Consider the following 18,019-nt stretch of genomic DNA (forward strand, 5'->3'; position numbering starts at 1 on the left):
GAAAAGGGACTGGAAAAAGGTATGTTAGTGTTGAGATACGACAACAGATTTGATACCAGAAAGGACAAGAAATTTCAAATCAGATGGGAAGGGCCATTCATCATCAAAAAACGCTATGACAACGGCAGCTATAAGCTGATGGAAGCAGATGGGAGAATTCACAAGACTAGGGTCAATGGATAGAGACTGAAAAGGTATTTCCTTAGGTTTGATCCAGAATTCATGCTAGACATTCCAGAAGAGGGAGAACCCTCTAACTCCACAGCTGAAGAAGCAGAAGACGGGCTAGAAGCATGAATGACTCTAGCCAAAGGGAGAGGGCTAATGATGGCCGATTTTTGAAAATCAAAGGAAAAAAAAAAGAAAAAAAAAACTTATTTTTCCTCTACTGGAGCCTTGGCGACACTGTTGGAAGGCTCGGCACCGCCCGGGAAACCTCACGACACCTCTACGGGCATGGCACATCCCCCCCCGCCCTTTGATTGGCCGGCCTTATCACCCTCAGGTCCCCGCTTGTCTATACCCCCAGCCTAGCTGGTTCAGATACCCCTTCTCTCTTCCCCCGTAGTTTGTTTCCCCCCCCCCGGTGGGCATTGGATGAAATACACCCCCCCCCCCCCCCCCCCCTCTCTCTCATTTTCCCTACATACCTCTCTCTAATATCCTCTCTCTCTCTCTCACCGAAAACCCCCCCCTTACTGGCCACCCTCCGCCAGGCGCAAGCCTCAAGTACTCACCCCGACCCCTCTCTCCTTTTCCCTCTCGCGCTCCCTCTGTGTCGAGCCGCATGTGAACTCCCACTCTGGACCGTATTCTTACCCTCACCCTCTCCCTCTCTCACTCTTTATCCCCCCCTCTCATTACCCCCCCCCCCCCCCCCGCCCCCCCCTTCCCCACCCGCTCGCCTCACCCTCCCCTCGGCCTCATTACCCCCCCCCCCCCCCCCCCCCCCCCTTTGGCCCTCTTTCTCCTCCCCCCACACCATTGACTTCTCCCCCTCCTCTCATCCTTGAGACACCATGCAAAACAAAGAATAGGACAACCCCCCCCCCCCCCCCCCCCACGGCGGGCATCCTCCATAGAGCCCCCCTCTCCCTCCTATCCACGCCACCTCATCCCCATCTCTCTCTCTCTCGCTCTTCTCAGCCCGAAGGCGCAGCACCCGCCATGGAGCCCACTCTCCCTCCACACCACACACTCACTCACCCTCACCCTCTCACACCCTCATCCTCTCCCTCACTCACCACCCCCCAATCCCCTCTCCCTCTCTCGCGCTCTGTTCGGAACCAGCGCGCCCGCCATCTCTCTCTCTCCCTCTCGGCCTGTAGAAGGCGTAGCGCACAGCTCTTCTCTCTCTCTCTCAACACACACACACACACACACACACACACACACACACACACCATCCCCCCCCCCCACCCCCAAGCACGCGTAGCTGCCGCTCGCCGCCAACACAGAGAAAAAAAATATAAAAAACAAATATATAATATATATAGATAAGCTATCTTCCCACCGCATGCTTGCACACACATACAAATACACACACACACGCACTCACGCATGTGCACCCATATACATATATACACACACATCCGTCCACATGCACATACGTACACACACACGTGTATACGCACATAAATACAAGGAAAAACGAAGGATCCCATGACTACGATGACAACGAAAAAGAAGGAGGACTCAAAGCACGCGCCGCCAACAACAAAAAGAGGAAACGCGTCGAAGGCATGCCCCGGCCGACCCCGAAAAGAAGTACGCTCTACACCGACGCACCGACAACAAACCATTTTCCGGCAACACGCAACCACGACGCCATTTCCAATATATTATAGGGTATTTTCATCATTTCTTCAGTTTTCACCCGAGCCATTGTAAAATTCCCATTTTTTGTAAATATCATCTCTCTAGGTGATGATCACAAAGGCCCACCTAGAGATTCATCTTTTAATAACCTCCCAAAACAAAGCAAGGGTCAACCACACCGGGCCCACCACTTGCTTTGTCTCCCCAATTAAGCTTACCCTAATCACAATGGGATTACCATAATCCAAGCAGCCAACACCTATAAATTGGCACTGAGAGGTCACTATCGGGGGGGGGTAGTCCATGAGAAGTCAACAATTCTTAGAGTGTAGTGGGAAGAGTTGACACTATCACCATCACGGGGAGGGGGCTTGTGTGTTGGGTTTGCCTTGGGAATTGCATGCGAAGGGAGCCACATCCATCTCTCGACTCCAATGGTCGATGCACACACGTATACACGCTCTTGATAGCAAGCTTCACAATCATTGAGTCGTCTTAGAGAGCGCACCAAGTAGGTTGCACCATCTTTTGTACCTACCTCTCTACCACCACGGCGTGCCATTTGTAAATAGTGCAGAACTAATTCTCCCTCACACCTCCGAGGGTTTCATCATTTGCAATTCTCTCTCTCTCTCTCTCTCTCTCTCTCTCTCTCTCTCTCTCTCTCTCTCTCTCTGTGTGTGTGTATGTGTGTGTGTGTGTGTGTGTGTGTGTGTGTGTGTGTGTGTGTGTGTAAGTTTGCGGTGTTCATACAATCGTGGTTTGCGTCCTAGCCGCTTAAAGCTAGGTGGTGCCCCCTGTTCGCTTTACCGTGACAAGCTCAAGGCGCGCCATTCGGCCCCCACCGTTTTAGAGGCCGTCGGGGTTCGGGGTTCGCTTTACTCCCGTCACTATCAACATTCGTTTCAATCTCTTTTCCCTTGTCAGTCATACTAGCAAATTTTAGGTGTAAATTTTTACTTGTATCTTGGTACTTCAAGCCTGAGTTTCTACTCCTCTTTACCTTCAAAGATAATCACTCAAGCATCTATACCCGTGCTCAAATATTATTCATTGCAAGGAATAGAAGAGAGGGTTTAATAGAGCCAAGACAGTACCAGTTCCTATCAAGCTTCTAATAGCTCAATAATAGTTAGGCCATAGGCAAGCCCTGTAGGAGTCCATTATTAGGACGATAGCTCTCGATGGTATCCCCATTAACTGCATAAAGTAGGCATGCTTCAAGGATGAAAAATACCTATTCTACTTCCTCGTTTGCAATTAATAACACCAAATATTTGTAGCAAGCTTGAGGACCTCTCTTCTTGAGCAAGAAAAGGGAAACGAATAGCTTTAATACCAATGTAACATTTAATGCACTAGTAACTTGTGTGTAGCAGAAAATGATAACATAGTGAGCATTCCATTAAGAATAAGTTCCTAATGAGCATAGAAAGAGTACTTCTTTGGAGAAAGCAACATAGAAATTTACACCTAGCTAGTTTGGCATAGACAATACTTGAAAAGAGAGAGAAATAAAAAATTTGACAATAGTTGAGGATCGGATTTACATGGAGCCGGTCCCCTCTCCCAAAAGGCTTTGTATTATAGCTTCTCCCATCAAAGGAGACTTTTCTACAATACAATCTTTGTGTTCCTTGACAAAACTTGTTGGTGCAATGAAGATGGAAGCTTTGTGCACCAAATTATGCTTGAAAAACACATCTATTGTCCCTAGCCTCAGTCCCAAGACCTCACATACCTTCAAAAATGGTGAGATCTAGTAGAAAATGAGGAAATATTGGGAGGAAGAAGATGTATCTTACAAGAAAGAAGTATTCTCATCACATAATCACTCTTAATAATCACATAATCACTCTTAATTAGCATGGTAGAGGAGATGAGCATTCCATTGAAGCTTGGCTCTTGGTTGGATTTGCATTCCATAGCCAACAATTGCTGGTGTAGGCCTCTACTTCTCAGTGCTTGGAGAAGGAGATGGAGTTCTTGATCAAGACATGAGTTGTGTGTGTGTGTGTGTGTGTAGCAAAAGCGAGTTAGACTAAAAATGCCAACTCTCTCTCTACTTGGTCGACCCCTCTCCCAAAATTCTCTTGATGGCCTCCCATTGGCTCATGCTCTTGCCATGCATCTTATGCATCAGATTTTTATGATTTGGCTGTGTCTAGCTTACATGATGTTGAGGAACCTTTGTCTTTTGATGAAGCACAAACTTCAAAAAATTGGATGGCTGCCATGCAATCAGAATATGATGCACTTATAGAAAATGACACATGGACTTTATGTGATTTGCCTCCTGTCAAAAAGGCCATTGGTACGAAGTGGGTTTACAAGTTGAAATGCAAGACAGATGGTGAGATCGATCAATCGTCATAAGGCTCGACTTGTTGCAAAGGGTTATGCACAACAAAAAGGCATAGATTATGAAGAGACTTTTGCTCCCACTTGTCGTATGACTATTGTGCGTTTTCTATGTGCATTGGAAGCTCATTTTGGTTGGGATGTACATCAATCAGACACTGTTAGTGCTTTCTTGAATGGTGAGATATTTGAGGAAGTTTATGTAGCACAGCCTCGAGGTTTTGTCAAGAAAGGACAAGAGGACAAAGTGTGCAAATGTAACAAGGCTTTGTATGGGTTGAAGCAATCTCCTTGTGCTTGGTATGAGAAAGCTGACACTCATTTGGTCAAACAAGGCTTTCGTAAGAGTCCAACAGAAATCACATTGTATGTAAAGTGTGAAGGTGATGTACTTCTCATTGTGGTTCTTTATGTAGATGATTTGCTGATCACTGGACCAAATGAGAGACATATTGCTGAATTTAAGGATGATTTGAATGCTACTTTCAAGATGAAAGATTTGGGGCTATTGCATCATTACTTGGGCATATAGTTTAAGCAGTATGATGGTGGTATTGCCTTGTGTCAAAAAAATTACATAGATACATTGCTATGTAAGTTTGGACTTGAGGATTGCAAACTATTGCCACTCCATGGTGCTAGTGATCCTACATGATGTCACTCTTTACCAAACTATTGTTGGATGCCTCATTTATGTATGCAACACGAGGCCATATATTTAGTTTGCAGTCTCACAGGTCAACAAATTTATGCATAGCCCACGGTCTAAGCATTGGCAGGCTGTCAAGAGGATTTTTTGCTACCTTAGTGGCACTTTACATCTTGGCTTGTTTTATCCCAAGGGAGGACTCATTGCCACCAGACTTACATGCTTTTTCAAACTCAGATTGGGCCGATTGTTTTGACACGCAAGTGTTCACAAGTGGTTTTTGTTTCATGCTTGGCAGTTCATGTATATCATGGTTGATCAAGAGGCAACCTACTGTGGCAACTTTGAGTTGTGAGGTTGAGTACAAAGCAGTCTTCACAGCTAGGGTTGAGTGTGTATGGCTCAAACACCTTATGGCTGATTTGGGTGTTGGACAGGACACTGCCAACTGACCGTTGGAGTTCATTGGCAGTTGCGAGGAACCCAGTTTTTCATGCTCGCACAAAGCACATTGAGGTGCATTACCACTATGTCAGAGAGAGGCTCTTAGCAGGAGAGATCAGCTTGGCTTATGTGCCAACACAGGTCAACCTTGCAGATCTTTTCACAAATGATTCTCTCGTGAGAAGCTTGAATCTTTCTGCAAAGCTTTGGGCTTACTCCCCTTTGTGGATTGATCATGTCCTCAGGGCATGGCACTTCCCTTTACTCATGTGCCGGCTCTCATTCACCGCATCACTACAGGGGGGATTTGTTACCATATAAATCTGGTAGTGATGTGTGTGAACACACTAGGACCTCCGGGGCATTTTTTCCCTCTTTAGGAGGTTTTTTCCCCCGAGAATTGTATATATGCCCATCACTCTAGGGCTATCTATCTTTCCATTGCACACTAAGTAACACACTCTCAGTTGTGTGCCTGGAGCTTTCTTCGTCTTTTCCAAGCTGTGTACAGTTTCTCTGCAACCCTAATTCCAACACATTCAAGGTCATAAATGCATAAACGGTGTTTCATTTTAACTTGAGTTACCATCACAATGAAAGATCCATAATGATTTCCATGTAAGCCTCCTTAAGCCAATCAAGGGAGGATTGCCTACCAAACCTTCAGATGACGCTCAACCAGAAGTAGAAGAGAGTGAAAAGATTTTGATCCCAAAAGAATTAATTGCTCATAAAGACCACATCACTTGAGGAAGAGCGGCACAGAGATTTTTGCTAAAATTCAGGATCTATCCACCTATGGTTGAGTTCAATGGGATTGACAAATCATGATGATCTGATATAGCTGTACAAAGAAGCCTTTGGTCTAATGTGATAAGAAATGATATCACGATGATCCATTTGACATGGTATGGCCAATGGCATGCTTTCTTCATACCATGAGGAAGATGTTCACTTCAATGCCTCTCCATAGAATTTGGACGAACGATTGCATCCAAAGAGACATCTTGCCCTGTGATCAGATCCAACTCCATTTTATATGCATTGGAATGGTGTACACCCATGAAATACTTTCCATGACATATATACTTTCCATATTTTGGAAGTATGATGTTTTGTAAGTTGGACAATTGAATTATTATTTTTTTAATGCATGAGTGACATCATTGCCTTAGCATGCATATTTGTTTGGGTAACTATTAAAAGAATGCAAGTTGTCCCTCTCTTATTGTTTGTACAATCAAGGATGATTGCTTTGATTCGAGAAGGAAATATGTGACGAGTTTTAGGGTTAGGGTTTCTATGTTGAGGTCATCAACGCATATGATCAATGCGTACGTCTATCGAGTCACACATTCACTCTCCCTAGAAAGGTGGTCCATGCCAATCTCTATGTCAAAGCCATAATACTTTGTGTCGTGACAATTTCTCTATGTGGTATTTGCATCTATATGTGGCACTAAGAACATCCGAGTGACCTTCGGGTCTTAGTCTAGACTTTGAGTTTTGTTGGTGCCAATCAAGGGGCCTAAACCCAAGAAGAAGAAAGAGCAACAAAATAAATCCCAACTTATGAATTCTCATCCAGTAGCCCAACTATAAATTGGGTTAGGATTAAAATTCCTAACCCCCAACAACGTATAATGTCTCATCGAGGGGGCCTAAATTAATAATAAAGACACACACGCACACGCACACACACACACACACACACACACACACCCACACACAAGTATTTGTGTAGCACATGATGATGTGACAGAAGCTTTATGGACCTCTGCACTTTGCAATTAGCTGATGACATGGTAGTGCCTACGGAGCAGCCCATGGGACACATGATTTTTGGTGTAGAGCTTTTAGAAAGTAGATTTTCATGGTGGTTAGCTATTGAGTTTGATTCCAAGGGCCTATAAATATGTAATATGGGGTCGCTCTCTGGCATTATACCTTGAGAAGTGACTCATTGCAAAAGTCAGTAGCAACCATGTGCATATCCTTGGGCTGTGTAGCAATAGACCCATCGGGCCTCCTCAACTAGAAAACACTAGTTTGTGCATGGGGAGGACCCATAATCTTAGAGATCTCACCAATGACTCTATCACCCACCTGAATCCAATGAGATGTCTGACAATGGAAGGCAAACTTATGGAGCCTCTCCTTAATGGTGGTCAGCTCATGTCGAGTGTGTTGCATCTGCTCCTCCATCCAAGGAATACCTAGGTGACTCTCATACATCCTCTATAAGGGAGGAATGACTGGTTGAAGTTGCTTCTTCTCCTCCTTGGTCACAGCCAAGCAAGGTGCAAACTCGTGAAGGAAGAAACGACTAAGCTCCCCAAGGCCATTGGCCGCTCTAGTAGCAGGGTCCCACTGTGTGTCCATACTCATTGTCCAAAGCACCACAACAAGCTTCTCTCTAAGATGAATATCTAGCAAAATCCTCTCTAGGATGTGTAGCATGACACTACCACTTCTCTTGAAGGAAGAAACAACTAAGCTCCCTAAGGCCAGTGGCTGCTCTAGCAGCAAGGTCCCCCTGTGTGTCCATACTCGATGTCCAAAGCACCGCAACCGTTTCTCTTTGAGCTGAATATCTAGCAGAATTCTCTCTAGGATGCATAGCATGACACTTCCGCTTCTTTGTCTATTTGACTCAATAAGATTCACAGGCACATGATTATAAAAAAGGTAGTCCCTACCAAAATGCATATTGAATCCCCCATGTCGCAAATGTGTTCACTAGCGTAAAAATTATCTATATTGGATAGATTCACACCCCCTACTATGGATAGACCAAGAGAAAACAGAGACTATATGAGGGCAGTACAAAGCATGCATGCCGTCATACATCCATAATCCTCAAATTCATACATAGAGCTCCCAAGTATCCAACTCTTCCTAGTTAAGGATAGCATGGTTGTTGCCCCTGAACAACAACATGGATTCCCCTAATCCTATCTAAGGGGTCCTCTAGCATGTTGAAGTCCCTCCCAATGCACCACTGCTCTACGTGAGGCGCAAGGACTCCACATTATGTGGCCAAAACTCACCCCGTGCACTCACATGGTTGGGCACATAAATTTTCAAGAATCCCACAAGGTTACCTTGCACCTACATGGTGACCCATTGGTCCCTTATTGGCACAATAATACATCTACCCACAATGGTATGCTGCCATGAGTCTACAATAGTCATACATACACCTCCCTGAATGCCTCCAGTCCCAAAAGCATCCGACCAGAGAGTCTCATAACATCCATGCAAGATCTGTCCACACGCCAAATAGGGCTCTCATAAAAGTGATGCTCTTGAATCATAAGAATATCCATAGTGCCACTCACAAGGCATGTTTGAAGCTCCTTCTGCAAATGACCCCTCTGACATAAAAACTAGGATCCACCTAGACCATGCACATTCCATGAGACAATATTCATGGTATCAATGAGAGAAATCAATTTATTGTGGAAACCAACCTCGCAATCTTTGAAGCTCTCTTGAATGGGGAGTAATCCGCATTCGAGTGACCCCGAGAGAGGCGTGTCTAAGTGACTTTTGAACCCATGCCCAAGATGAGCGTGCAGTTCGTAGGGCTACATCTCATAAACAAATACATAACATTGGATCACTTTGGGTGTCTACAAAAAAGTACATGACAATGTGTCGACAATCGGTTGCACCCGATGGTGTTACAATGAACTTGGGTAGTGGCCAAAGTGTCTGAATCAAGTTTGTCACTCCCAGGTCCCCCATGTGGTGCAAGACTCAAGATCATGTACATGGAATCAATGTATGCAGAGACCACTTTGTGTGATCCCTGCCAGACAACAAAAAGGATAAGCCAATTGTTGTATCCAAGGCCTCGGTACCTTTGATTGCTAGAAAGAGAGTGTGTACTCTTAAACAAGCTTCCTCGAGCTCAAGAGATGAGTCTCCAAGAAAGCGTGTAAATTCATATTTGAACAATTACCATCGTCAAAGTCAAAATTGGTAAGCCCCAAGGGATTGACACTAAGGGAGAAGGTTGCACCACGAGTGATGACCTCATGTAGAATTGTCCCTCCCAAGCCAGTCGGCTTGTAGAAAAAGTAGTGGCTAGAGATCTTTGAGTTGTTGAGGAGTATCATGTCCCCTGAGCTGATGGTGGACTGTGAGATGGGGCCAATACATGAGATTGTGGGGTGACATGGGAGATGGGAGGGAGAGGAGGTGGGGGCGACGGCAGAGAGGCTAAGGTGGAAGGGGACTCCTTAGGTATATCATGTTGTAAATTGTGAAAATGGTTCCCTTTAGGAACCCAATGGTGTTAGTCTATCATAGGCTGTCCACCAGGGGATCTTGTGGCAAATCCATCCTTGGTGATAGTGGCCATGTACCTATTGCTAGCCATTCTCTAACTGGCCACCCATCTTTGAAGAGGTGCTAGTGTGTGCACCCTAGGACTTTATCAATTGTGAATGAGCAAACCTTGGAAGGCTAAGTGTTTGGTGCAAGTCATGTTCTCTTGTGAGGACACACCTTCACAAGATGGACCATGTGTCTATATATGAAGCACTAGTTTGATATTCCCAAATACTCCATGCTCTAGTGGAGCCAACCACCACTCACCCTAGGGAGAAGGAATCCCTTAAGGGGAGTGTGGGTGTCTTGTCCTCTGAGCTAGTGGGGAAGTGGGAGATGGGCCAGGAGATGAGGCTGTGGGGCCAATGGGGGAATGGGGGGGTTGGGACAGTGAGATTGACATGGAAGGGGACTCCTTAGGTATATCTTGATGTAAAGGGTCAAAAAGGTTCATTGTAAGATCCCAATGTTGATGGACTACTTTAGGCTAGCTACCAGAGGGAGCTATAGGGTAGACCCTTACTTTTTAATGGCGGCCATGTACCTATTGCCAACCATTATCTAACTATCCATTCTCTATGCACCTTGGGTCTTTGTCTGCTATGTTTGACCAACCTTAGGAGGCTAAAGTGTGTGGTGTTGGTCAAGTTTTCTTGCAAGGACAAACCTTCACAAGATGGTCCACCTGTGTACATATGAAGCAATAGTTTGGGAGTCCCGAATACTCCATGATCTGGAAAATTGCCACTCACCCTAGGCAAAAGGAATACCTTAGGGAGAGTGTAGGTGTCCTAAACCAAAATGGGTACTTTTGGTATACCTATTGCCTTGTCAATGATGGCTAAAGCTGTCATGCGTTGGGTCTCTCAGACTGTCTCTATCTTGGAACCAATCTTGGATAGAAGCGGGAGGTTCTCTCCTTAGATTGGGGAAACGATTGAAATAGGAAGATCTACTTCCTAAACAAAAACATCAAAATTTGGATCAAAACCATGGTGTCACTATAAAAAATGAGCCCTAATTGCTTGGATGGCCAGGGGCTCATTGAAATGACCTTGGAAGCCATCTCAAGAGTCTCAAACTCAATCTGGTTAGAGAACTCAAGAGCCTTGACATGGAGCCAATCTAGTAATGTATGCAAAGCACTCTATATGATCCATGCTACATAGCAAAAAGGAGAAGTCAACCGTTGTATACAAGGCCTCTGCACCTCTGGCTTCCCAAAAGAGAGCATGTACTCTAAAACAAGTTACCTCAATGTTAGGAGATGAGTTGGCAAGAAAGTACATGTAAAGTCATAGTCAAAAAAATCCCATCATCAGTGAATGTGAAAACTGGTAAGCTCGGGAGGGATTGACAAAAAAGGAGGAGGCTTCACCACCATGAGTGGTGACCTTAGGTAGGGTTGTCCCCCTTAACCACTCAGCTCGTAGCAAAAGCACTACCCAAAGATCTCCAAGCTACTGCGAGTGTTCCGTCCCTGGAGCCAGTGATGGAGTGTGAGAAGAGCAAGGAGATGAGGCTATGGAGCCGACAAGGGAAGATAGGGAAAGGAGGGGGAGGACAAGGTTGATGTGGAAGGGGAGTCCTCAGGTATATCCTATTGTAAAGCGTCAAAATGGTTCCCCGTAAGAACTCAATGCTATTGGAAGATCATAGTCAACTACCCGGGGAGCTATATGGCGGGCTCATCCCTGGCGATGGTGGCCATGTACCTACAAACATTCACTTTCCCACCTCCACAAGAAGGCGATTCTGGAGGAGGCAGCACACCTTGCCTCTGTTGTGCCGAGTGCTGATAATCTTCCAAATGAGAGAGGTGTTCTGAAGGCGCTCCACCTTCAAGGCTTGCTTCTTCCGTTGGCAATAGAGTAAGTTGGATGGCGGGGTTTGCAAAATTGGGCAAGGGGGGTTTTATGAGTTCCTTTGGGATGGAAAGAGCCTCCATATGTGTCTTCTACTGTGAAGAAGAAAAAGAGAGACTATGTCAAGGGTGATGAGTCAAAGATGAGGGCGATGAGTCACAGAAGAATTAGAAGGAAGTGTGAATGGCCAGCAGTGGGAAAGGAGGGAGGGGGCGCTTGTGGGGTATGCAAGTGGCATGACAAGGGGACATGGTAGGAAAAGAAACACAAGAAGGGGTGGGAAGAGGGCAGTGTGAGGGCAAGGGGGCAAGGGGAGGCAGTGCAAGGCATGAGGAAGGGGAGAGAGTAGCAGTAGTGAGCCCATGGGAGAGTGAAATTGGCAAAAATTAGAGAATGTGCATGAAGTTTGAAGCACATTGAATTTGTGCTTGTATTATAGACAGTTCATTAGAAAGTTTGGAGAGATCAATTCACCTTTGCATACCGTAATTCAAAAAGGTGTTGCGTTCACTTGGAGATTCTCAAAAATTGAAGTGTCCAATACACTCAAAGAGAAATTGACGATTGGTCCTGCTTTAATATTATCAGATTTGCAAAATCCTTTTGAGGTTTATTGTGATGCTTGTGGTAGCTATCTAGGAGCGGTCTTAATACAGAGATCTATGAGAAGAAGCTATTAGCAATGATATACAATCTGACTCAGTGAAAACATTACTTAGAGAAAATTTCATAGAGTTTATATATCTTCACAGTTTGAGATACTTCTTGTCCCAAAAGCTTTTTGAACAAGCAAATGAGATGGGAAAATATGTTGTCTTGGTTCCATAGAATATTTTCACATTACAAACAAAGAATCAAGTGGTAGATGTGTTGTCTCGGAACCCACATGTATCAGCCATCTCAGTGATTCATCATGAGAACTTTAAAGATATGCTTGATCAATATGCTATAGGTCCCAATTTTGCAAACATCTTTGATTGGATACAGAGTGTGGAAACAATTGCACATTAGACTATCAAGGGAGAATTTTTGATATGGAAACATTGCGTGTGACACAAGAATCAAGGAAAAAGGTGTTGATAGAGTGCCATAATCCTTCTTTTCTTATGTGAGTACCTTGAAAGTGTGAGTGCTCGGATGCGTGCGTGCGTGCACGGTGTGGTGTGTGCAGGGAAGAGGAAGAGCGTGAGACGGTGTGGTGGAGCTCACCTGCAAAAGAGACACATCTCGTCTCTTGCTCAAAGCATGCCAGCAACAAAACCAAGACTATGTTGTCTCAAACCTTAGACACATGCATAGGATATATCACGCCACTGCGGGCTCCTTTGGCAATCACTAATAAACCGCAATGCATCTAGAATGACTTCTCTCTAAGAAGTATTGGACAACCAAAGTCTGCTTATTGTCTCACTGAGGTCAATCTTTATCTCAATTGAGAAACATAGTGCACATGTCGTAGCGTGTATGATGCACCACTGGGCAAAGACAAACAAACATCTCCTGCACCCTCTATGTCAAACACCAAACCATTGGCCAAGTAAACACAGCCAAAACTCCCACTAGAAAAGGTGCTAAACCACTCACAACATGGTGTGACGTGAAAAGTAGCATCGCTATCTAGTAACCACTATGGATAAAGTATGCTATCCATAGACATATCTGCAAGAGGTACACTTGAGGCAAGCATGGCATCACCATCATTGGCATAGAATTCCACTGTAACTACCTCTCTAACATGTATCAAAGCCGTATCTGCGTCATGCATACATCTCCACTGCTGTCTCATACAAGGCTGGAACAATGGTGCATAAAACAACTCCACAATCTGCTATTTGCATGCATAAACTGGGACAGACTACTCAACTGAGCGTAAAGCGCATAACCATATACACAAGTAGAGAGCAAACTAGCTCAAAACGCATCCCACAAATTGCCTGCAAAAATCTACAAAAACCTGTGAAACTTGTGACTAGCAAAGTCTGTAGCCACACAAGCATACACAATCCTCACTCTTGCAAGCGTGGGTACAAGAACACCAAGTTATGTCCAAGTTGACAAAACCTGTCAAAGGGAGAGTAAACACTCGATCACTGTCAAAGTGGGAAAATATTGACCATTATGCAAGATGGCATAACAGTGCAAACTTTCATGGTAAGAAGATGGGAAAAAACGAACAGAATTTCCTTTGCCAAATGAGCCAAAACTCAATGCAAACCGCAAGCCAAAAAATTGCATATAAGTGCCAAAGTGGGAGTCAACTTGACCACTAAACCATCAGAGAGTAAATTGTTAATATGCATGAAACCATGGAAAGAATCTCGAAGAAATGCTGCAGAGTTTCCCATGTTGACTGAGAAAAAACTCAAAAATCTCACCAAATATGCATGGAAATAGACACTCAGTGTCTCAGTAGCAAAATCCACAAATGGTGTACATAGCACTGCCAAAACCCTAGCAAAACATCTCACTCCTGACCGAGTGGCTCTATGGATATATTCCTATCCAAAAACACCTGTAAATCTGCGAACTTGTTACTTGCAAGCTATCTCAAGCTCAAATTGTATCCACATAATGCATACATAGCATGAAACTACGCCAAACTTTGCAGACAAGATCTCTGTAATGCTTCACACAATTGTACATGAGCATTACATGTGCTGCATAATCCACACTGGAAAGACTGTGCAAACTATGAGAAAAACCGGTGTGAAACTAGCAAACACTACCTCATCGGTCGGTAAACACGTCGATCAAAAACGCTGTCTAAGAGCCAAGTGCGCTCAAGGAAAAAACACGCTCTAGAATGGTCCCTCAGAGCCGTATCTGTCGGTATGTGCCGTCAAAGACAAAAACTGGAAAAGTGGCCAATCAAAAATGCCATGGAGAGTACGTCGGAGCCAAATCCGCTCCAAAATGGGTGCTAGAGGAGATCCAATACCTCTCTCGCTCTATGGTCTCCTACTTTGTTGAGGTCAAAAAGTCATTGATGCCATCTTCCACCGCCCTGGAGAAGTACGCTAGCCGAATAGCCGCCTGATTGGTGTCAAAATTGATGTCGGAACGGCTAATCGCCGATATTGGAGGCTGATGCCAAGCTGATGCAAAACCTCAAGAAAAATGCAAAAGCCGAGCCGCTAAGTCAGTGTCGTAAACTGATGCCCATAGCTAGTGCTCGAAGCCATAGAGGAGGAAGGTCGATAAAAAATATCGAATCAATGTCGAAAATTGATGCCGAGGTTGCCTCCCGCCGCCGGACGGGAGTCTCCATCGATGCCAAGAAGAACACCAAGAAAATTGCTAGAATCACTGTTGAAATCGATGCCGAGAAGTAGAAGAAAAATTACCGACAAGATCGATGAGATCGGACCGATGCCGGGTGATGCTTGGGCTTACTCGCCTATGCGTGAGCGCTCGCCAAGAAAAGGGCTCTCTCTCTACCTCTCACTCTCGCTCGCTATCTCTCTCTCTCTCACGTGCTCGCTTGCACTCTCACTTGCTTGATGTGAGCCTCACTCTCTCTGTCAGCTTTCTCTCAAGCTTTTCCGGGGTGTGTAAGAGCAGAGTCGAAGTGTCGATAGTCGGGGCTATCAGGGTGTCGAGGTCTCTCGTGCGAGCGATCCCTTGCACACAAAAGTGTGTGAAGGCAAAGTTTAAAAAAAGCCTTTAATTTACTGTTGGCTGCACTGACGAGCCCAACAAATCAGAGAGCTGCAGAGGGAAAGGATGAGCATGACGAGCTGTGTCGATCGCTTCTGTTCCCCCAAGCTCTTGTGTGTGTGTGTGTGTGTGTGTGTGAACACACAAGAAAAAACTTTTCCTAGTGGTGCTTTATTGACTGGCCAATCTAAGAGCGATTTGCAAAATGGAAAAAGGAGAAGCATGCCACTTGTCATTGGTTGATTGGAGAGGAAACGGTAGAAGGTAGAGGCTAAATTTAGCGCAAGCTTCATGCAAAAAAAAACACGTTGTCTGCTCTCGTCACACCAAAGAAGGCAGAGGACGAGCGATATGGGAAAGTGGGTGAGCTTGCAGGGGGTTGGTGAAGCAACCCTCGTTTGCTGTCTGGAATGGCGTCTCTTGGAATGAACTAATTGCGGGATACGCACAACAACAGCAGGGACATAAGGCTCCATGCTGTTTTCATCGCTTGCTGTCCAGAATCGCATCTCTTGGAATGCATTGATTGCGGAATACGCACAACAGGAGCACGAAAAGAAGGCTCTATGCTGTTTTCAGTGCTTGCTGTCCGGAATGGCGTCTCTTGGAATGCATTGATTGCGGATACGCACAACAAGAGCAACGATAGAAGGCTCTACACTATTTTCAGCGGATGCAAAGTGATGGCCTGTTAGTCATGGGCTGTTGCAATGCTTAAAAATTCATTGTTGTTAGTTATGGGTTGTTGCAAATTTTTGTCGTGCTTGGCAATGCCTTATTTGATATGTATGCCAAATGTGGTGCACTGCAGAAAGCACAGAAAGTGCGTGAGGAGCTTCTTGACTAGAATGTCGTCTCTTGGAGTGCATTGATTATGGGATAAACGCAACAGAAGTAGGGCTAGATTACTCTAAGCTATTATCAGCGGATGCAAAGCGAGGGTCTTTCGCGTGCATCTTGAAGGCATGTGGCTCTACGCAATATGCTGATGTGGGCATAAAAATTCACGTTGATATTGTTAGTCAGGGACTGTTGAAACAAGATGTCATGCTTGGCAATGCGTTGGTTGACATATTTGCTAAATGAGGTACGCTTCAGAGAGCATCAAAAGTGTTTGAGAAGCTTCCTGTCCAAAGTTTAGACTCTTGGAATTCATTGATTGTAGGATTTGCATCGTCGTAGCAGGGCAGGGTTTCCTCCATACGAAAATGGGTTGCAGCATCTAGAGCATTGCATTTGGGCTTGCAGCCTCAAGTGAGGCTGGGGAGATTGCTTCATCAACTGCTTCGGGGCCACATCAAGGTGGGTATGCATCCTCATGAGATTCATCCCATCAGAAGTTCAAGTGGTAGGGATGTGTTTCCAAGGTTGCTAAGCAAATACATCAAACATGTATGTCTCCTCAAGGATGGACGAGGGAGAAATTTATGAGCATGGGCCACCAAATGCATGATGACATGTGTATTGTGCACAGAGAGATGTGCGAACAAAGGTGCAGATGGCGAAAATAGAGATCCAACCATGTAGCTATGGAGGATGCTCCCACACATGGAGTGCATAGAGGGAAGGTGTTGACGATGGTGGGGCATCAGTAACAACAAGCTGGGCAAAGAGGATGCGGCACCAGAGGGCAGACATTGTACATATTTGTAGTGCAACACAGAAAGCTCTAGTTGGTTTTTAGAAAATTTTGAAGCAAGGGCCTCTCTCCACATGCAATCACCTGCGCATGCATCTTATTGGAGATGAGGCTGCCCGAAGCGGTGGAGCTAGACATCCTAGAGTATTCTTTCACAAAGCTTGCAAGCAATATTAAGTGTGACATTAGACGCATGTTATAAAGGAGCGAAAAGGGATTTTCTTCACTATTTTTATTCAGGTGAGCACATCATGGTGATGGTGGGAGTATGTGAATGGGCAGGTGACATATGGAAGCATTTCATTTGTCTCCAAGGAGCAGCAGAACATGGAGGCTGCATCATCGCCTTCTACAACTTAGATTGGAGCATAGTGTGGACTGAATCTATGCAGGGCTTGAGGGCAACAAGAAAGGCTACAATAGCATCATCTTCATCCAAGCACCAACAGAGCAAAGATGGGGCAGGGATGGCTGGCAATAGAGATCCAACCACGGAGCTGTGGAGGATGCTCCCACATGTGGAGTGCATAGAGAGAATGTGTTGGCGATGGTGGGGCATCAGCAACAAGAAGCAGATTCTGAAGCAAGGACCTACACATTCATCTTTTAGAGATGAGGCTACCCAAAGCGACGGAGCTGGACATTCTGGAGCGCTTCGCGTTTTTGTGATTGGCCATCCTCAGTTTATCAATTTTGATCAAAATTTGAGCTCCAATCTCTTACATACTGGTAGCATCCATCATCTCACGTTTTTGCTCTTCCATCCACATAAGCTTGGACTAATTGCTGCTTTAGCATGAGATCTTGTTCACCACTCTTCTTAAGAACTTTGTTTCGTGCTCACACTGCTTTGACCATAACATCCTTTAACATCATAGGGATAGAACCTTGTTGGTTTTGAACATATTCAACAAAATTACTCTTACATGCCTCGGAGTAATAGGAAATGGATGTGATACCTCCTCCTTGTAGATAATAGAAGCTTGTTGATTTTGAACATATTCAACAAAATTATATTCTTCCATGCCTTGCCGTAATACGAAATGGATATGACAGTTCTTTGTTACTTTTAGGTTGATCTTCCACCTCTTTGCCCTTCCTTCTAGTGCACCTTTGATCTTCATGAATTCTAAGACCCGCTCTTATTTCGAATGTTGGATGAAGGTTTCACCTGATAATCTACATTGCCTTAATGGATTTTGAAGGTCATGTTCCCGGGTCTTCACTCTGGATTACCATATGGTGTCA

General features: G+C 44.9%; 1 protein-coding gene across 1 annotated transcript; it reads left to right on the plus strand.

Moving 5' to 3' along the window:
* The first annotated feature begins 17,022 nt into the window (after window positions 1-17,022).
* Window positions 17,023-17,571, plus strand: LOC147416828 (uncharacterized). The gene has a single exon (XM_086508034.1). The coding sequence runs from the start codon at window positions 17,023-17,025 to the stop codon at window positions 17,569-17,571; it is 549 nt and encodes a 182-aa protein (XP_086364160.1).
* Window positions 17,572-18,019: the final 448 nt, after the last annotated feature.

The sequence above is a fragment of the Adiantum capillus-veneris genome, unplaced genomic scaffold (genome assembly GCF_014529385.1).
Source record: "Adiantum capillus-veneris isolate H3 unplaced genomic scaffold, ASM1452938v2 Hic_scaffold_456, whole genome shotgun sequence".
NCBI lineage: Eukaryota > Viridiplantae > Streptophyta > Polypodiopsida > Polypodiales > Pteridaceae > Adiantum > Adiantum capillus-veneris.

Coding starts and splice junctions, on each gene's coding strand:
- LOC147416828 (XM_086508034.1), top strand. CDS start 17,023: ATGGTGATGGTGGGAGTATGTGAATGGGCAGGTGACATATGGAAGCAT.